Genomic DNA, 22,500 nt, shown 5'->3' with positions numbered 1-22,500 from the left:
TGGACACTTTTGCCATTTAGGTGCATGCTGAATAAACAACTGACAGGTACAGCTTGACGTCCCTGTCAGATGTGGATACGAGGTAGCTCTGTCTTTATTTAGTTATTTATACCCTGTACACACTTCAGCCACCCCTTGGCACTCAGCAGCTTTGGATGTCAAAATCAGCACTCTGCTTTACACTTTAAAGGAGTGTGGCATTATAAGAGAAGCCAAACAACCAAGGATTATTCTTCCCTCGGTGAGCTAATTCATAGCCCTGGCATCAAACACCAGAACTCTGAGAAAGACACCCACATCAAACTGGTTGTCCCTCAGGCATCTCCAACTCAAAGGTGCCAGATAGAATGGATCACTCCCTAGACTACTTCCTCCACCTGCCTTATTTCTGTTAATCACACTGTGAGTCTCCCACCGGCTCTCGTTCAAAAACTGGCAAGCTCTCCTCCACAGACGCTCACGCAAAACAATGCTATGGAGTATCTATCATGTGCCAGGTCCTTTGGCTGCCATTCACATCCATTTCTTCCCTGCACTTCCCCAGGCAGTGCCTGCCTGCTGGCCTTATCACCTCCACCTGGAATGTGCCCACATTCCACACTCATCCCCCAGGTCTCCAGCTCCTTTTATACAGTGGCCTTTCTAAAAGAACATTCTTCCAGTATGCCACAACCTTTCTTTTAAAGCTTGCTTTTAAACACCAAAACAAGGTGTGTGTTTTTCCATGATTTTGCATGTGCAAAACCTTCTGGCGTGTATTTTAATACCCACCTGGTGCACTAACAAACTTCTACTTATTTGTAAATATTCTGCTAATTTGTCATCCCTAAAGTCTTACACACACACCCAGTGTGTGTGTGTGTGTGTGTGTGTGTGTGTGTGTGTGTGTGTGTAACTTATTCCCTACTCTGTTCCTTCTGTGTATCTAATATATTTATGTCACACAGTTTTCTTTATTGTAATAGAGATGATGCAGTGAATAAAACAGACAGTTAGGAACATCGATTCTGCAGCCAGACTACCTGGGCTCCACCAAGGCAGAAAGACCTTGGGCAAGTTATTTCTCTCTGTGATTCACTTCCTTATCAGTAAAATAGAGATAATAGTGTAGACTGACACTTTGTAATACTGGAAGAATTAAATGAACTAATACAAATAAAATTACTTAGCTCAGTGTCTGACACAGACTGAAAAGTCCACATATTTCTACTATTGTAATCAGAGTTGTACACAAGGTTTGGATGAAGGACCTCAATAAGAATTATGTAATAACTTCAATGGAAATCAATCTTCATCATCCATCCCTAATCCATGTTGGCAATTCCATTTCTACATCTCACCTGCAGACACCATGTGTTTTCATCAGACCATCTCCCTTCCCCTTGGGGATCCCAATTCCTTTGCAAATACTGTTTTGCATAGTGGAAAGATTCCTTATTTACCCTCCTACCTCCCTTTTACCTCTGGTAGTTCTCAAGTACATCTACAAAGAGAATATAAACCTCAGGAAACTGCTTCCTAGAGAATCTGATCTAGTAGGTCTAGGAGCTCTCTTGAATACTCCACTTAAGATGCTCACCAGGGTGGTTTAATGTGTAGCTAGGCAGCTTGATAGGCCTTGAATAGGGCAGGCATCCTATACGCTGCTGAAAAATAAAACTCCTGCACTACTTAAAACTCAGACAAAGTTCTTTCCTATTTCCAAACAGAAACCCTCACATATAAATGCTGAAACTACTGCGCTGACCATGACAAGTACATGAACACTTAAGAAGCTTGCAGACAAAACAGTTTGTTTTTACATATCAGCTTCTTTTGTCTGAGTCAGATCAATTCTTTTCTTTGATTTCCCTGGAATACTGCCTGAACTAAACCCAAAGAGAAACCTAGAAAATTTGTTTTGGTTCATATAAAAGAAAGTAACTTCAGGAAGTTCTCCAGATAAATGGGAAAAATATCAAAATGTGAAGCTAAGCCCTAAAGGAAACCATAGTACCCATAAATAGTTGTTTCAATTATATCCATAATAGAATTTAATGAAAAGGGGTCAAATGAGCCAATCAAAACAAAACAATCTTGATTGTCAAACTAGATCGAAAAACAAGGTCCATCTACATGCTATTTGTACATTTATTATTTTCCTTTTCACCACTTTGCTTTTTTAATTTTTAAAAGCTGTATTTATGAAAAGCAACATGTTTTGAAATATGTACTCATTGCAGAATGGCTGAATCAAACTAGGTAACACTTGCATTGGCTCACATGCTTACTATCTTTGAATGGAACAACAAAAAAACTTCTATATTACTTTTTTTCTGATGTAAAGATATTTGAAAACTTCTAGAAATTCTATCTGATAATGCTTGAACTATGATCTATCAGCTTTCACTCTTCTCTATTCTACCCCACTATTAATACAACCTAGACATCTTCTAAAAGACTAGAAATATTTAACATGGCTCCACTTCTGGTAGGAAGTATCCTACCAGCATCTTTTTTTTTTCTTTTTTTCTTTTTTCTTTGCAGTACTGTGGATGGAATCCAGGGGCATTCAACCTCCGAGCTACACCCTCAGCCCTATCTTTTATTCTTTGTTTTTAAACAGGGTCTCACTGAGTTGCAAAGGGCCTCACTAAGTAGCTGAGGCTATCCTTGAGCTGTGATCCTCCTGTCTCAGCCTCACGAATGCTGGCATTACAAGCATGCACCACCATGCCCAGCCTCTACTGGCATCTTAAAAAAATGAAACTTATTAAAATGACACATACAGGTGGGAACTGAGGAAGGGCTAAATGAGTGATGTGTGCATCTATACCTCTACTATCTTATACAGTTTGTTTTTACATATCAGCTCCTTTACATATTATATCCTTAAGATGTATGACTACAATGCACCAATAAAAATTTTTTAAAGAGATATACAGAAAACATACTTAAGTGATAATGTTAAAGAAACAAAATAGGATATAAAAATTTTTGCATAGTGTGACCTTAACTGTATACAAATCATTATTTTTTTAAATACCAAATATCAAGAGTGACTGTTTCCAAGTAACAGTATAATATAAAATTTCCAACTCTAACTTTATCTGTCTCTGTGTTTTCAAATGTTATGCAATAAGCATAGATATTTTAAAAATCAAAACAAAAATATTGAAAGGTTAAAATACAAAGACCTATTACTCCCATGTCCAAACAACAACTTCCAAGTATTCCAAGAACTCAAAATGACAGACTAAAGTAATTTCATAATTTAAACAAATTGCTAATAACTTTCAGCTTCTTCCCCTGCTGACTGATATATACAATATCAACATCAGAAAAAAAGTGAACTGCACCACCAACAACTCTCTCTCCATCACAGGATCAAACTACAGTTAAACATCTGAGCACGTGAGCTACCTTTATTTCCTGATATGACATCTAAAAGCAGAATTAAGAAAGCCCCTGTTTTTAGACCAACTCCATGTATGTCTTCCAGAGCAACAGGTGTACTATGTCAACCATGAAAAGGAGTATCCCAAATTTCCTCTTGAAAGAGTTCAACAAACATTAGAGTCAGTGTGACAAGACCAGCTATGCTCCTCTGACTGTAATATCAAGTGAAACTCTATTCTTGGAAAAAATAAAAAAAAGCCAGGCTTGGTGGTGTACACCAATAATCCCAATACTTGGGAGGCTGAGACAGGAGTATCACAAGTTCTAGGCCAGCCTCAACAACTTAGTGAAGCCGTCAGAAACATGGAAATACCCTGTTTCAAATAAGAATTTTTTTAAAAGAGTTGGGGGTATGGCTCAGAGGTAGGACACTCTTAAGTACAATCCCTAGTACTAAAAGGAAAAAAAGTAAAGGGAGGGAGAGAAGGAGAGAAGGAGAGAAGGAGGGAGAGAGGAAAGAAGGAAGGAAGGAGTTTTGAAAGCCTACTCATGTTGGTGTAGTTCTTTGATAAATAATACTGAAAATTATCCAGAGGATGCTGCATTTCTATCCAGAACTGTCTTTTTCTGTAGAAATCCATATGGTTTGATGAAAAGACCACGGGCTTTGCAGACAATAATCACCCTGGCATCTCCTTCTGCCACTGACCAAGTATTGGGGCCTTGCAAAATTATCCTTCTCTAAACTCAAACTTCCTGTAAAATAATGTAGTAACACCCACCTAAATGATTATTGTGATAATTCAGTGGACTAATAGAATTACAACAGCACTGTATACAGCACATAAAAATATTCTAAATGATAGATTTTACTCTTAGTGTTTGCCTCAATGTTCATTTTGATATTTCATTTGAAACAGTACCCTCTGAAACACAGACAAAAAAAAATTCCTAAATCATTATAATATGTGGACCAGCCAACATTGAAAGAACTTTCTTCAGTATTTTAATTAAATTTCACCCTAAAATTTTAACAAAGACCCCTTAATAACAAGAGAATCTTGCTAACCCTTTAGAAAGCCACAACACAGAATTTGATCATTCAGAATTATAAATTGAATCATATAAAATTTTGGAGTTGTAAGTTTACAAATCAAGTTGTTTGACACTGGACCAGAGATTTAATCTCTGTGATACAAGTTCTTTCCACATAGAATCAGAGAATATCCATTAGAGTTGATTTAAGAACGTATATGCTACACTATGAGTGATTAAAGAATTATGGATCTTCTCATCATACACTTAATATTACATCAGCTGCCCATTGGCTCCATTTAATCAACATCAGTTGGGTCCTGAACACTAAGGACAGAGAGGAGCACTGTAGGACCTGGAGAGAAATACACAAGTGCTGTGTCTTGTTTGTTTCAATCACTCGGAACCTCATTATGATGTATTATTACAATGAACTAATTTTTTAAAAGAATAGAGTGGACCACTATGACCTTCAGTCAGTACTTACGTCGGCAAACCTTACAGCACTGGCCAGAGATGTGCACAGGAAGGGAGTCTGGGGGACAACTGAGAGGAGGGCAAGACATCCTTCGGCATTCAACGGTGCCACTCTGAGAAAGGAAAGACAGAAGAAGAAATTTCAGCAGCATCCTTTGAAAGCTCCTATTGCAGAGAAAGTTTACATCTCATCCCAAAAACCTCATCAGAGAAACAGAAGCAGTGTGAAACATTCCAAGTCCACTCCACAACCACAAATAAAGTATTTTCTCTAGCCTGAGTGAACCTGTGTCACCTCAATTACTTTTCTGATATACATCACTGACTTCATCCCACCTGCCCATGTGGACTAAGCAGATTAGGCAGAAAACAAAAAGCCTATTTTTACAAGAGCATAAATAACACCTATTTCAAGACCCTGTCAATCATGTTGGAGGCTCTAACAACCCATTTTGCATTTTCCTGGACAAACAATGGCATTCTTCAGATATTTATCAAGTAATTTCAACTGAACAGAGTTTACATACTAATTTTTGGAGGGGGTCCTTAAAATTATCTGAAATGGTGTAGGCATATACAAATGATGAAGACCCTGAAAGGCAGGGAATCTCTAAGACAGATGATAGATACCTTGAAAAAAAAAAAAAAACAGAAACAACCCCCCTTTTAAATTTTATTAAAGTTGTGAATAAAGCTAGAATGTTATAAAAAATAAAAGGAGTTGTTTCCCTACCTATACAACCCACCTTCCAAATTCCAAACAGTAAGGTCCTTAAAACAACATTAGATCAAGCCAGGTATGATGACATATGCCTATAGTCCCAGTACTGGGGACGGGACACTGAGGCAGGAGGATTGGAGATTTGAGGTCAGCTTCAGCAACTCAGTGAGACCCTAGCAACTTAGCAAGGCCCTGTTTCAAAACAAAATGGGCTATAGATGTAGCTCGGTATAGATAGCCCTTGGGTACAATCCCCAGTACCACACACATACAAAAAAAAAAAAATAGACCAAATTAGAGCATATCAAAAAAAATATTTTAATTTCCAAATATTTAGATAAAAAATGACATTTGTCCAGCATCTCTATGACTGCTCAGATTTCTAAGTGGTAGTAGATATAGAGGTCAATATTATACATTTAAAAACACCAATAATGAGTGAATTGTTCCTTTAAAGCTGTTTGTTTTATTTTTATTTTTGTTGCCATTGTTGGTACTGATTATTGAACCGAGGGTCATTCTACCTCCAGCTACATCCCTAGCCCTTTTTTATTTTTTATTTTTTGTTATAAAACAGGGTCTGGCTAGGTTGTTGAGAGTCTCACTATATTGCTTAGACTTCTCTTGAACCTGTCATCCTTCTGTCTCAGCTTCTCAAGCACTGGGATTACAGGCATGCGCTACCACAGCTGGCTAAAGCTGATTCTACTGCATTGATTTAAGAAGGGGCTTACTTTGCATGTGCAGTTCCTGCAGTGGTCACCATCAACCCAAGAATCTTGGTCTCGATAGAGCAATCCACTCACTTGACAAGTCTTCTCACAATGACAGTTTTCCAATTGACTTAGCCTTGTCTCTGCATAATTTAGCTACAAAAAAAAACAGAATTGCTAAGTGTAACTTGTGTAATTTATTTGCATTGTCCTAACAAAGTCATAGCAACAAACAAGAAAGAAAAAAATCCAAACAGGAAGGTAGAGAAAAAAAATACGTAACAGTATTTCAGTGATTCTTAGCAGAATATGTTTTTGTTTTGTTTATACAAGGTAGAATCACTCTGAAGACATATTGGCTCCCATAGTCTAATGAGCGCCAAATGAGACATTAAACTGTATCCCATTAACCTCATGGGTATTCATAAAGGTATACACTTCCAGCTGAAGCCAATACAGAAACACTAGTAAATTGTTCTCTAGGAATGGCGATCTAATCAGGAATTCCAGTATACTCACGATAACCTCATACTATCTTCTCCCTGTTGTTTTTACACTAACCAGAGCATCATGGTTTACAAGCTAGAATGCTACTGTTTTCTCTCTAAATAAAAATTCTGAGACCTGGGGCCAGATGAAAGAAAAAATGTAGAAAGATCAAGTTCCTCCCAGGCCAGAAGCCCCCAAATAAAATGCCCCAGAATTTACTTTTGTGTTCAGATGAAGGTCCAATGAGGTAAGTAATTACTGCCCTCCCTTACTGATATCAGGATGCTATAAAATAACCTATGTCATTTTCCTGGTCCATTCGATCATTATCATGAATCACAGAGTCTTAGAATCTCTAATTTTAAAGGGATTATTAAGGTGTGGATATCCTCATAAGAAACCCCTACTAGTGATTACTCTGTTAGCACATTTCCACTGGTGAAACACATTTTTTTCCAAGGGAAACCAATTTTTTTTTTGTTAGCTCTAGATGTTTGAGATAACTTCCTTGATCTGAGCTATGAAGTTTCCCTTCCTTTTCCTTGCTATTTTTGCCTTATAACTCATCATGAGAAAGTCTAATCTTCAGATAATTGGGGTTCTCCTAACCTTACATCTACTCATGACCACACTGAGCACCACCATGTTTCTTTAACAGCTGCTCATGGTTCCAGTCCTCTTTCCTGATCACTTTTCATCCGACTTACTCCAGATGGCCTTCAAAATATGTAGGGCAGGAGTATGGGTATAACTCATTGTAGAATGCTTGCACTTGCAGATATAAGGCCCTGGTTAAATTTCCAGCAAAACACACACACAAAAAAAAAATACAATGCAAAAAAATCTAAATATAGCACTTTGGTCTGAGCTATCTTTTGTCACATCTATACTAAAGAGTAACTCCATCTAGAATGACAACCATTAAAAACACAAACAATAAATGGTGGCAAGGATGTGGAAAAGTGGGAACTCTAAGACATTGTGTGGTATTGCAAATAAGTGCAACCACTTTGGAAAACAGTAAGGAGGATCCTCAGAAGAATGGAAATGAGCCTACCATATTCCCCAGCAAAACTACTTCTGAGTATCTACCTAAAAGAATGGAAACCAAAGAACCAAACTATGGAACCAGCCAAGATGTCCGTCAACAGATGAATGGATTACAAAAGTATGGGATATGTATACAATAAAATTTTATCCAGTTGTAAAGAACAAAATTACCTCTTTGCAAGGAAATGGATGGAACTGGAGAACATGCTAAGTGAGATTAGTCAGTCACAAAAAGCCAAAAATCAGATGCTCTCCCTAATATGTAGAAGATATGGAGAAAATAGGTCATAGAAGAAACTCTAGACAAAGAAAGAGAAACCAGAGATGAGTAAATAAAATGACCTAACCCAAAGGGATGGAGGGGGAAAGAGGAAAATTTCCCAATGTACATTCATAAACACATCAAAGTCAATCAGTAAGCCAAACATGAGAAGGAAGAAGCAGGGAAGGAAAGGGGTGAGAATTGGGAAAGGGCTAAATGAGTGATGTGTGCATATATACTTCTACCATCTTGTACCCCACTAAGATGTATGACAACAATGCACCAACAAAAAATAAATGAAAATAGTAACTTCACCCAACAGCAATATCACCCTTCCATTCTTTCCCTTATATAAAGTCTGCCATACTTGAAAAACAAATACTAGTTCCTAAAAATTTATCTTGTAGTTTTTTTCCTTTTTAATTATTATTATACTTCCACATCTTCAGTGTTTTCCCCATACAGGAGATTAATCTTTGATCCAACAAAGACTACTTCAAACCAGTATTTTAGGTATAATGGTTGAGCCATGGAAAAAGGAAGACCTCACTAAGTTGCTGAGGCTGTCCTAGAACCTGTGATCCTCCTGTATTAGCCTTTCAGGTACTAAGATTACAGGTGTATGCCATCTACTTGGGGATTTTCCAACAACTTTCTAAAGTAAGTATGGCTTCACAGCATATATGTATTACTCCTAACAGTGCTGCCCTCTGGAAATGGAACCCATGTGTAATTTCAACTTTTGGGCTTTGTCATTTATTTTATCCCATTCCTCTAAGCTTTGAAAATTTCTCAGAAATAAAAATGTGCAAAAAAAATCATTTCAATTCTTATTTGGTTATAAATAAGTCACAAAATGGTGAAAATGTGATGAAAATGAAAACATTCAATATGTTATTTTAAAAATTAAAATAATAAAACTTTTTGCTTTGCCATGTAGTATATAACTGTTTGAATGTCAAAGAGCAAATATATATATAAATATTTTAAAGTTTGGTCTAACTGTTGCTTATTTAAAATGAATCAAAGATCATTCTTTTTGGAAGAAGAATCCAAAGATAAGTTTTGAAGAAAACATTGTGTAACCATGACTCCTCAGCTGTGAAGTTCTTTATTGTATCTTACATACTCTATTCACACCTGTAGGCAGCATGATATCCAAGAGACAGTAGCAATGGGATTTAATGAGTGACATAAGAAGAGGGCACTACAGTCTTTCTGGAAGTTCAGCCTTCACAATGATTATGGAAAAGCACGACATAAGTTGTTTTTTTTTTTTTTTTTTTCAAGGATGAAAGGCAAAGGGGGGAGAGAATGAACAAAATGCTTGGATTTGGAGATGTTAAATGATTGAAACAGTTTCTATTTAAATGCAAATTTGACTTTTAAAAAGATGGAACTACCAGTGACTGCACCCTAAATGGTAAAATGAAAATCAATTTGAAATATAGGATGAATAAAGTATATGTGGACTTTCTGGGGAAAAAAGAAATAAAAATGTGCCTAAACTGGGCATGGTGGCACATGCTTGTAATCCCAGCACTTGGGAGGCTGAGACAAGAGGATCACAGTTTGTGGACAGCCTCAGCTACTGAGTTAGGCCCTTTGAAACTCAGTGAAACCCTGTTTCAAAATAAAGAAAAAAAAATAGAGCTGGGGATGTAACTCAGAGATAGAATGCACCTGGATTCCATCCTCAGTACCACAAAAAAGTGCCCATTGTCAGCATCTTGTGAGTGGTAGCAATGGGCAGAGGAAGAAATAAGATCCTAGACAAGCCACATGCACCATGACCAGCCCCTAGAGAACTAAGAGTTGACTGCCTGAAATATTAGCTTCCTATGCCTCCTTCTAATATGTCTAATCTTTCCAAAATTCATGTATCATTAAAACTCCGGCCTTATTATAAAGTTTCTGGAATCAATGATAATTAAAATCACAGGGAAATATTCAGGAAACAGATTAAAAATTATTCTAAGAGTGATTAAGCCATATATAATTGAGATAATAAAAATAAAATAGTAACTTATTATTTATGTCATTTAATTTCTAGAAGTCCCAGTAGTTCCTATATAACTACCTAAGTATTTGAGACATGATATAGGATTAAATATAAAAAAGAACTGAACTAGATCTGTAAGCTTTCTAAGAGCAGCTCCGAATTTGTTATCTGTTTGTGAGAGGAGCTGTTACTGCCAATTTGAAAACCTGGAACAACTCTGGTGTTACTCCAAGAAGGAAAGTTTTTAAAGACTAAGTGGTCTAAAGGACAATCTGTATACATTTGAGTTCCCTGAAAATCTAGAGATTGCCTAAGGTTACTATCAGCAATTATCAGCATTAGCCTAACAAAACTCAGCTATGTTCATCTACAAAACTCAATTCCTAAGGAAAATGTCAATTTCAATATAATGAATTTTGTTTCCCTTTTGAACTTTGTTTTTATTTTTAATATATGTAACATTTTTCTGTCAACATTCAAAACCACTAATCTCTGTAATAATAAGAATGCATCAGACAGATATAAAGGCAAAGGGATATTAAGGCAAAAAGCTAATTTTTCAAAGGCATTTAATATGTAATCTTGCCTTCCCTGCTAAATCCTATCACAATAATAAAGGAGAAAAACAACTATGAATCAAAAAATGAATTTCATTTTCTGTCATTGGTTTTATAGTGCTGAATTCATATAAATTCATTTTCAAAAGCTATTTCTATACTACCTGCCATTTTCTCCAAGAATGTCTATGGATCCAGAATAGATACGGTATCAAATCTACATCTTTATTTTGTTTTACCTCTGTTCATGCATTTATCTAAGCAACCACAGATTGAATCATTTATTCTTAACTCTACACATTGAAAGATAGACAGCCGAGGCTTTTTTCACAGTAAGAGGTCAATGAATGGATCTGAGTACATTAGTCATACGGATTGCTTTTTCCTTTGAAATACTATTTATTTGGTGTTTGCTATGTTGAAGGGAAAAAAAGAAAACTCTATTGTTAAACCTTTAAGCTTAATTGAAAAATCATTATTGAGTTCCTCAGAACAATGAGATCTCAAAATTAAATATGTTGCTAGCTGAAATGGCACTTTAAGTATTGCTTGATTTGCCTGCATAATAAAAGTATTGCATAGATTTGTCAAGATTTTGACACCATTAATCCAGAAATTCTTAGTCTCTTGTGTTTCTCCTTCCTGAGTATGAAGGCTGAATGGAATTATAGCACAGGTGGGGTTATAGGCCAGGACTCCATCACCTGACCCTATCACAATACACCTGCCTCTGCAGGTGCATATTTTCCACAATATCAAGAACACCTGAAAGAACTTCAGAGGAAGCCAGGGGAATAGTGGCCTCTTGTAGACCACTAAGGTGTCAAGGAACTACATCAATAAGGTGGGTTATTACTTTAAGTGACAGCCTTTTGCCTCCTCTGCCTTGAAAAACTGAGGCTTTACTAAAATGTCAGGATTTCTCAAGGGCTCTCTTATCTTCATGAAGGTCTGTCACCTAAATGTGAGTGAGTATAAGCTTCTATGGTCTACAGAAGGACACAATCCTGTACCAGCACCCCCAACCTTAAATAGAAAAAAACACTGACAGTCCTAGGCAGGCCTCTGGGCTAATGCAGTATTTACATCTGTTTGGTTGCATATAACTCTGGGTATCAATTCCCTTCCAGACTGTGCACTGGGCTTGCTCTCCAGGAGGGCTCAAGGGTTTTCACTATAACCCACATTTGAGGACTTCCCCATGGATTCCAAGACCTCTCAGTGCCTGCTCTAGCCATCAGCAACTTAAAGTCATTGCCAGTCTTTGTATTATCAAGCCACTGGGGAAAGTGTATATTTTCTTAGGGTCCATCTTTCCCCTATGGTTGTTTGTTTATCCCTAGATTTAGTAGTATAAATAATAGCAGCCACCACTAACTCAATATTCATCATGTATCCTGAACCAAACCTTACTTTCTTGGTCTCATGAAATCTTTATAATAGGATTTATCACCATTTTACACAAAGGAAAACAGCAGCTTCAACAAGTCCAATGACTTGTTCAAATCTACAAACATCAAAAAAAGTGACAAAAGGAGATTCAGAATCAGATCAGCCTGACTGCAAGGCCCACTCTGTCTCCAACATGGTCTAGAAGAATAAATGGGATCTTAATGGTGGCTACTGGACAACCTCAAATCTTAGCTCCCTTCTCATCAACTAAACCTTACCACCTTAGATTTATTTAAGTCAAGAAAAAGCCTAAGTCCAGATGGACTTGGTGCCATAGTATCTCTCTGCATCTGTGAACCATATTTGACTTCCAGTTTGCATCACACCTCCAGACTATATCTCCTTCGATCTTAAAAAGAATAAACCACACTTCTATTTCTACCAAGATGGTATACTAGATACCCCAAAGGACTTTACTAACAACCAGCTAAAATGCCACGATTTTTTTTGAAAATCATCACAGAGTGACACAAAAGGAAGAAAGCCACAGAGGGAAGAAACCAAGTGGCAGCAGAGATCCTAGGAAGTAAGTGAGCACCAGAACCAGCCTGCATCTGGAAGGCTTTGGCTGAACCATGCACCCCTGAGCTCCTACCTGACAGCTACATGGGATACTGTGGGGCAGAGTTAGAAAGCAAGGTGTGCCCCAGATGTGCAAGTGAAGGAAACATTTATGTAAAGTTGTGGCCCAGGCAGGCTGTACCCTTAGTTTTAGAGTGAACTAAAAGAAAACAGGCTTTGCAAAAAGCAGACTCTCCTGTTCAGACCCTGATACTCACTAGAGGGGGGGAAATCTCATTCTTGAAATTTCCTTTAAAATTCTTCCCTGAGAATTCACCTGGCCTGTCCTAGTTCTGAATACTGATTCTGAGCAATGCAATAAAGTAATGTATAGTGTTTCTGGAAAAAGCATGCACAGTGTCAGCCAGGAATAGTGGCATATGCTTGTAATCCCAGTACTTGGGAGGCTGAGACAGGAGGATCTGAGTTTGCAGCCAGCCTCAGTTACTTAGTGAGGCCCTCCACAACTTAGTGAGACCCTGTTTCAAAATAAAGAATAAAAATAGGGCTGGGGGTATAGCTCAGAGGTAGGATGAGCCTGGTCCATCCACACACACACACACACACACACACACACACACACACACACACACACCATGCACAATGTCAACATCCAGGACTCAAAGAATTCCCACAGATCTCTAAGAAAAATGAGCAGCTCATTCCCAAAAGGGTGAGTTAAAGGGTCTTTTCCTGCTCTAGCCTTCTCAATGGGTTGCTACGAGCTCTACATTATCTTCCAAAAGGCACCATCTAAAAACATCAGCTCAGATCAAAGAAGACATGACCAAACATGCATTCTTCTTTGCTTGCTTTTGATTTGCTCATTCTTCTTACGAACATCTTCATTCTCCTGCTGCTAGCCTCCACCCCCTATGCTCCATCAATCCTTTCCTCTTTCTATTTTTATCTCTATTTCAAATCTTCTTTTCTCCAACCGTAAGTTTTATGAGTTATGATTCAACTTTCAGCATCTAACTTCCCAAGTTCAGTTCCCAGCCCTGCCATCCACTACCTCAGGGAAAACTACCTAACCTTACTGAGCCTCAGTGGTCTCATTTACAAAGTAGGCTGATAATTTAAACCTAGCTCATAGGATTCTTGTGAGGACTGAAATGACAATGCACATTCAACATTTAAGCGTTGGAGATAACATCAGAAATACTCAATAAATCTCACCTAGTATAGTGACTTTGCAATTTCTTCTAGCTTGAGGGCTGACAAACTAAGGCTCATGGTCCAAATCTATCCCACCACTTATTTTTTATAGCCTGTGAGCTAAAAATGGCTTTAGTATTTTTCAATGTTTATATTCTACATCCGAGCTACACCTTTAGCCCTATTTTATTCTTTATTTTGAAACAGGATCTCACTAAGTTGCAGAAAGCCTCACTCAATTGCTGACGCTGGCCACAAACCTGAGGTGCTCCTGTCTCAGCCTCCCAGGTACTGAGATTACAGGCATGCATTACCAGGCCAGGCTAATGTTTACATTTTAAATTATCACAAATTATTTTATTTAAATAAAACAAGTATATACATAATAGCCACCATTTTGCCTCTTGGCTTGCAAAGCCCAAAATTTACTAACTGGCCTTTTACAGGACAAATTATATTTTTGCCAACTCCAAGATTATTTTAGATTCCAATTATGCAGTCAAAATGGAAATACTCAGTTGTAGAATTATAATTCTATTCGCGGTTTGGTAGGAACAGACTTAGAAATCTGCCAAAGTGCTGGGGGGTAACACGGGGTGGAGGGAGAGTAGAAGGTGGGTTAAACCATTTTCTGCTAGCAATTTTCCACAATTAAATATCTTCTGTCTCACAAATGCCCATTTTACATAATAATGTTTTGAGGCTAGAGCTCTCTGTGGCTCCTAGACAATGTATAGCTAAAAAGAACAAAATGACATTCCCTGCAATGGGAAAGAATAGGAGAGAAAAGGGCATCCTCCACGCAGGAGGATGGAGGACTACAATCACCTGAGACTGAGTGGCATGTTTCTTGTTCCAAAAATTTAGTAGCATGCTAAAATATAATTAACAGCATTGAGATCAAGCTGCTCCAAACAATATGAAATAAAAGCTTCCCTCTGCCACAAGCTGGGATGGCAAATAATTGCCCACATTTCACATTTCCACTGCCTTCTGAAATGAAAAGCTAATGCTGCAGGTCTCCAGCCTCCGTCTCAAATCTTTCTCTTGCAAAAGTGTCCCGTCTCTCCCTTCCACACAAAAGGGGATGTGGGTTGGCAAAAAAAATCTAACTTGAAATAAAAACACAGTCTTCAGTGACACAATCTATGGGCCCACTAGCCCTACCTCCTGGTCTTTTACCTACCACCAATTTTTTCTACATGTCATGGCTGAAGGCAGGGAGTAGGTGGAATTGGGATTAATGTATCACTTTCACTGTTATTAAAATTCTTCCTTTTGCAGAGTATAACGTCTCTTAGGCCCAACCTAATTCTTTCTTCGCCGTAGGCCGGAACTCATGTCCACAACTGATTGGTATCATAACAGCAGCAGCATTAGCTGCAATTTCTGTTTTTCTGTTCCTTTTTCTACCAGACTCAGAGATTTTTTTTTATGAATCTACAGTTTATGAATAAAATATTAAAGTCTTTAGTTGTTTATATTTTGGCTCAGGCACTCAATATTAACATTTCTGAGGTAGAAAATCAAGGCTTGTTCACTATTGCCTGTTTGTGGCTAAGACATTCCCCCACAAATAGCAGTCTCTCACAAGATGCTTGCTGAATGAGTAATGGCGAGGAAGGAGAGATGCAGAACTGTATAACCAAAGGTGTTGAAAGGTAAACTTTGCCTTTTCCCCTATTTATCTCAGGACCAGTCCTGAAACAAATCATACATTAGAAATTTGATATAATGCTTCCCTGTGACAGTAATCTGCTCCTAACAATAGTTATTTTGCCCCTTGTGATTGTGGGCAATTATTCTTACATCCAAAATGCATTAGCTTATAAGCAGCAGTGGCTCTGACCGTATATCATCTCAGAGTGTTACTAGTTTAATGGCCAATGGGCAAATTCCTTTTCCTCTCGCAGAGAATCTACAGTGATACATATTGCCTCTTGCTTCCAAGCATTTTTCAAGAAAAAAAAAAACATTTTGATATAGCCAAGTAGTATCAAAGACCTGTGAATGGTTTTGTTTACTATAGGTGGCCCTATTTCAAGTAAGAGTAAAACATTTTTGTAGTAACATATTGCAGATGCCAAAACTAAAAATGGTTCCATTATAACATATCACTCTAAATTCCAGATAGGACAGAGAAAGAAATGAAACATCGCAAGTGAAATTTAGATACCTACTTTTGCAGTCATCTTGGCCAAAAGCTCTTGTAAATCCATTATTCCTTGCACCAGGCTTAAGAAATCACTGCAGGTTGGGCAAGCTCAATAAAGAAGATATAAGATATATATTGATCTTGTGCTAACATAAGAAAGCAAAATTTAAAACAGTAGTTGTTTAGCTATAGAAAGGCTTCTGCTTTTCTAGTTAAAATTTAACTGAAATTGAAGAGGATTTCAGGTCTGGATCTTTTCTATTTTGATTTAATTAAAGAGAAAAGGTATTGATAACTGAAAGAAAGGCAACATGACATTTTAAAATTAAATTAAATTTTCATTTTTATGGAGAAATGACTGAAAAAATGTAAAACAGTATTATAGAAGAGGAAAAAGTAAACTCACATCCATATCAGAAAATTTAAAGAATGTTTTATAAGATATATATGATTATGTTAAATATATCTTTCTGTTTCAACATATAGAACCTACTAATATAACCCTTCCCTTACCTTAAAATTTTCATTTTGTAAATACAAAGAAGATTTTCTTTCTCTTAAACAGAGATATAAAAATATAATAGAGCTAATAAGTTCTTCACTGTCCTCAGAAGTCAATATCTGTAAATAGTTTGTGTGTATCCCTCCAGATGTGTTTCTCTGGTATTATTAACAAGCTACATAATAACGAAAATTCAAAAATGCTTTAAGTTGCTACTTACTGCGATTCAGGTTTGGACACTGTGTTATGTATCCATTCGGCATAAAGATGATTTTCCCATCTTGGATGATCCCCTTGATAAAGAGATAAGTAACAATCACGATTTCACAATTATCAGTTCCAGTGGCCCTGTCTTCTCCCACAGCCATGCAGGCTGAATTACTTTTTAGCAAGACTGATTCATTCAAAAAACGAGCTAGCCTTTGTTCACCGAACTACCCCAAATCATCCTCTTCTGGAAATTCCGAGATGTACCTTCATCTTGAGAAAGCCACAACTAGCTACCACTACTTAATACCAAGGAGATCATAGCAGTAAAGGCAGGCAGTATATGTGTGTTCGTGTGTGTGCGTGTGTGTGTGTGTTGCTACTAGAGATTGAACCCAAAGTCATTCTACCTCTGAGCTATACTCCAAGCCCTTTTTATTTGTTGTTCTGAAACAGGATCTCACTAGGTTGCTGAGGCTCAAACCTCCAATCCTCCTGCCTCAGCCTTTTAAGTACTAGATTACAGGCATACACTTTCATACCCGGCTTCAGTTTATATTCTTAACTATCTAAGAAGGCAGAGACGGGATAAAAATTCTCTTCAGTGCCCTAATTATCAAAGAGCATTAAATATTGCTGATTTAAAGGACTTTTTTCAAGTGGGAAGAAAGAGATAATAGACTAAAATGTTTCTATCGATTTGTTTAGTCAAGGAAATAAAATTATACATCAGGAAAATTCCATAACCATCCTCACATCTCAGTTAACTGAGTAACACTGAGCCTTTACTTGTAAATCTTGAGACCTGTTCAACATCTGTAAGATAAAGGTGGTCTTTTTAAAGTAATTCAGTTTGCAAGAATACCCCAGATGAAAATATTGACTTGACTTTTAGATTTTTCAAGTTAAACTTAAGATTCTGTTTTTAGGTCTATTTGTTTTATTTTTTCCGATTTGATGGAAGAGATATTACAGAACAGATGGAGGATGTGGAAGCTGGTTCAGAACATTGAGCTTAATCTATAAATAAAATATAGGCTTAAGATAGTGCTGAAAGACTATCTAACATCTAACATTTATGAGGGAGACACATCTAACATTTATGCGCTCATCTTCTAAACAGCACAAGGCAATCAGTAAGTGCTATTTTCTGCTCATTATTTCAAGATAAAATATTAATTGGAAATATTAATAGAAATAACAGGATCATAGCACCTCTTCATCCTCTTCCTGGATGATGCGCTATTTGTGATTCAGAGAAGAGGCAGGCTCACCGTGGGGAAGACGCCCCTACCAACGCTCAAATTAATTCATTATCTCTTGCAGGGGAACACCAGGGAGCAATTAATGGAGCACAATCTCAGTGAATCGGCTTCTCTCTGGGACAGGGCTGCTCAATTCTTCAAAACAAATTAACTCCTTTAGAAAGTTAAGGCACCTGTCAAGCCCATTTGGCATTAACAAAAACTAAATGATTAGAAGTCAGCAGACCTGGACTCGTGTTCTAGATCTGATTCTAGTTTATTGGGTGAACTTGAGCAATAAGCCAGCCACCTTCTCTGAGTCCCAGTTACTTCATCTGGGAAAAATGCTGTGCCGGATAAAGAAGCTAATGATCCTCTGACACTCGTGTTCTGGGTCCATTAAACAGAGATCCAAACTGATATCATGACACTTTGTGCTTCCATTACCTTTATAGTATACACACACACACACACACACACACACACACACACACACACACACACACACACATATATGAAGAGAGAGACAGACAAACCGATAGACAAAGCTATAGATTTCCATCAAAGAACAGACCATTATAAATAATTAGAGCTAGGCACAGTGGCATACACCTTTAATCCAGTTCTTAGAAGGCAGATACAGGAGGGTCATAGGTTCAAGGACAGCCTGAGCAATTAGGGAGCTTTTCAGCAACTTAGTAGCTGTTTCAAATTCTAAAATTAAAATAAAAGGGCTGGGAGTGTAGCTCAGAGTTAGAATGTCCCTAGGTTCAATCCCTAATACCAAAAATAAAAAAGGAAAAAAGAAGAATTGAATATCACATTAGAAAATATCTATCTAAACTGAGAATGGTGGTGCACGCTTGTAATCCCAGCATTTGGGAGGCTAAAATAGGAAGGTTGCAGTTCTCAGACAGCCTTAGCTACTTAGTGAGGCCCTTTGAAACTCAGAGACCCTGTATCAAAATAAAAAATAAAAAATAGGGCTGGGGATGTCTCTCAGAGGTAAAATGCTCCTGGGTTTCATCCCTAGTACCGCAAAAAAAAAAAGAAAGAAATCTACCTAATCCAGCTGATTATGGATGAATTTACAGTCGGCAATCCTGGTTTGCTCAGGATTAAGGAATTTCCTGGGAAACTGTCAATTCCAGTGCTAAAATTAAGATATTCACAGGCATACAGGATAGCTGGTCACCCTAAGTGATACAGAAATAGTAAAATACATATACACAGAAGGGCTGAGCCCATTCATTTTCTAATCATAAGAAGACTTAACGTCATTCCTATTTTAATCCTCCATGGAAAGTCATGAAAAGGGCACTCAGAAACCTGAATTTCATTTGCTGTGTTATTAAAAAAATATTTCTAAAAATATTTCTAAAAAGTATTAAAAATATTTCTTAAAAAATAAAGAAAAAAGCCATTTTTAAAAATTCTTAATCCCACACATCCAATAACTACATGATATAGAACACGGCAATTTTCCTTGTACTTTTTTTTTAAAGTCACCCTACCAATTTCAGATACAGGACAAACTGTAACTTGCTTCCTCATACATTTCTTCTCTCTCACTCAGTTTTTCCACGTTTAATCTCTAGCACAAGTGTGTATGTGTTACACAGATCATTAGGTGAAGGTCAATGATGTTGACTTGAACAAAAACAGAAACAAGAGCTGACAGCTTCCCAATGCTCATTAACACAAAAAACCAAACACTTGGTGAGGGTTTTTCCCCCCCTGAGGAAAGGTCACAGGGGTCAGCCCACATACAGGCATTAAAACTTGTTCTTGCCAAACAAATCAAGATGGGAATGTTAATTTGATGCAGAATAGATGTAATTTGATGCTGGGCTAAAAAAGAGGTGGTGATACAATACAAATACCAATTGCAACCCAGGGATAGCTGAAGGTCCTGTGTGAGTGTGACTTCTGACATGTGAATATCCCAGAACCTTCCTCAAAAGAACTAGAACATCCAGCACTGAACTGCCTATTACATCATCCAAGGACCGGACAACTGTTGGTAAGAAGTGCTTATTAAACTACAAAAGGGAGTTTTATAAAGTACCAAACTACACACTACACAGTAGCTTGATCAGCTTTATTCCTCCCCCATATAAACTATCTATGACAATTTCCACTGAGGAAAATGTGCCTTTCAGCACAGTAACCTCTCCCAAAGGAGAAAATAAGAAATAAAAAGGACAGAAAGAACTTCTATCGATTCTCCTCATTTAACTTTAAGTATATGTCTACTTAACTGACATTGCAACTTAGCTGGTCTTCTATTAGCTGGCCTCACTTGACCTCATTTTTCCAGACTTAGGCTTTACTTCATAGTATTCATCTTGGCGGTGTTATTCAAACTTCGGATTCTCAAGTTCCTAAACACCTTGAGTAATTTGTTTAACATTCAGATTCATAGGCCAACCCCTTAAGATTCTGTTCCAGTGAAAAAGGGTTTCTGTTTCTACTTGGGTACTTAGAAACCCCAAGTATGGTTCAGTGGGCTCAGGAACCTACATTGTTCCTTCATTTGCAAAGCAATAATTCTGATGCAAGGTGAAAGGACCTCATAATAAAAAGTCCTGCTTTATTGACAACCATTTTCTTCATTTAGAGCAAGAGGGCTTATTCACTGAAAGTCTACAATTTTTAAAATAGCATCCAATGCCTTCACGTGAATATTGATTTGGAACCAAAAGGAGACCAAGAGAATTATTAGATTTTTAAGCAACATAAGGACAAAGATCATATACTATCATCCCAATATTCCCTCTGTACTTATTGTAGTAAGTTTCCAATTGTACACATAGTAATTTTTTTATTCTTTTATTTTTATTTTTGGTGATACTTGGGATTTGAACCCAGGAGCTTTCTTCCTTCAAGCCATACCCTCACCTTTATTTTATTTGTTATTTTGAAAAAGGATCTCACTAAGTTGCTGAAGCTGGCCTCAAACCTGTGATCCTCTTTTCTCAGTCAAGTACTTGGATTTCAGATATGTGCCATCACACCCAGCTCATAGCAAAATATTTTAAAGCATTAAATTCCTGAAAACTATAAATTATACAATATGAAACCATATAATTTTGAGAGCTGTTAGGTTCATGTGAAATATTCATTTTTAACCTAAAGTTATATGTCAGAATTTTCAGAGTTAACAATGTTTTATTCACATGTATACACATAGTTGCATGTAGCTTTTCCATTAAGAACCTCAGCCTTCTTTCTCCCCTCCTTTCCTTCCTGGCTTCACTGAGGTTTCCCCTCCATTATCTAGAGTCCCTTTGGTATCCCTATTACTCCCTACCTTGAGCATATTAGAGAACACATATGTACCTTCTCTTTCTGTGCTTGGCTAATCTCACTTAAAATAATGTTCTCCAGATCTTTGGAAGAAGCTGGGAATATGTTGAAAAAGCTTCTGAGATGCCTTTGATTCCCACAATCAGATCCATTGACCTATGAGGAACTTAAAGCTCCAATACTTAAACTAGCTTTCATAAAAGACATTTTAATCCTGACCCATATACTATGTATCTACTAACTCCAAAACTAGTGCTGGGCCACTACCACACACTGTAGCTAAAATATATATATATATATATATATATATATATAATTTGAGAAAAACCAATGGTTAATAAGCTAACAAAATACTGCTATAAAGAGGTCCTGTTATCAAGATGAGGCTTTACCTTAATTACTATAATAGATATTAATCAGACATATATAACAAATTATTTTCATTAGACATTGTTTGCTAAAACAACCCTCCCCCCTGCAATCTTGTTTAAACTACTAATTTGCTAAACAATCCATTTACTCATTTTTAATGCAATGCTAAACCTTAGTATATCTGAAAATATAAATAATCCCTAAGGTGCAGAACCCAAATTAATAAGCTTTTCCTGCTAATACTGAAGGAAGATGGGAAAAATGGATACATTTTTTTCTTTTGTTGAATCCACCTGTTGTCACCCCCCCACCTCCCGCAGCCAGCTCAACATGCCCTAAAACATAAATTTGCACCAGACAGGTTATACATTATGGGTTTGTAATGTTTGAGAAACTAATGCTCAATATTTCCATTCTTTCTAGAACATTTCTCATTTTTCAGTAAGAAATATAGGAAGATGCAATAAAAAAATTAGGAAATTATGCCATTAGGACCCTCTTATGTATGGAATAGCTGAAATTAGTCATGCCTTCCTCAACACTCAGAACTTTCTGAAACAAATGAAAGCCGCTTTACCACCAAACAAATGCTAATTCTTTTTTAATGCTCTTATTTCCCTGCAGATCTCTGTTTACATTGAAGGAAATGGTTCCATCTTTTTGTATGCTAAAACACTGAACAAATTGCTTTGAAAGGGAAAGGGAAAAAGGGTGAGTTTCCTGCCAGGCATGTAAATAGATGGATGAAGATGTGTTCTGTTTATAAACTGTCAGGGACCCAAGCTTTGACAACAGACTAACAAAAAGTTCAGGCTTGGGAAACTCACAAGAATTTTCAAAACACAACCAATCATGT

General features: G+C 37.1%; 1 protein-coding gene across 3 annotated transcripts in view; it reads right to left on the bottom strand.

The window, feature by feature from the left end:
• Positions 1 to 22,500, bottom strand: part of NELL1 (neural EGFL like 1) — a gene marked incomplete at both ends in the record, with an annotated part of 934,260 nt that overhangs the window by 676,138 nt on the left and 235,622 nt on the right. For all 3 annotated transcript variants that reach the window (XM_080695282.1, XM_080695280.1, XM_080695281.1), the window contains 4 exons: positions 4,901 to 5,003; positions 6,346 to 6,480; positions 16,036 to 16,118; positions 16,733 to 16,805. In XM_080695282.1, the coding sequence (XP_080551408.1) occupies positions 4,901 to 5,003; positions 6,346 to 6,480; positions 16,036 to 16,118; positions 16,733 to 16,805 (394 nt within the window). The remainder of the gene's footprint in view (positions 1 to 4,900; positions 5,004 to 6,345; positions 6,481 to 16,035; positions 16,119 to 16,732; positions 16,806 to 22,500) is intronic.

The sequence above is a fragment of the Muscardinus avellanarius genome (genome assembly GCF_963383645.1).
Source record: "Muscardinus avellanarius genome assembly, chromosome: 1".
Lineage (NCBI taxonomy): Eukaryota > Metazoa > Chordata > Mammalia > Rodentia > Gliridae > Muscardinus > Muscardinus avellanarius.
This window is presented reverse-complemented; position numbering and strand designations above follow the sequence as displayed.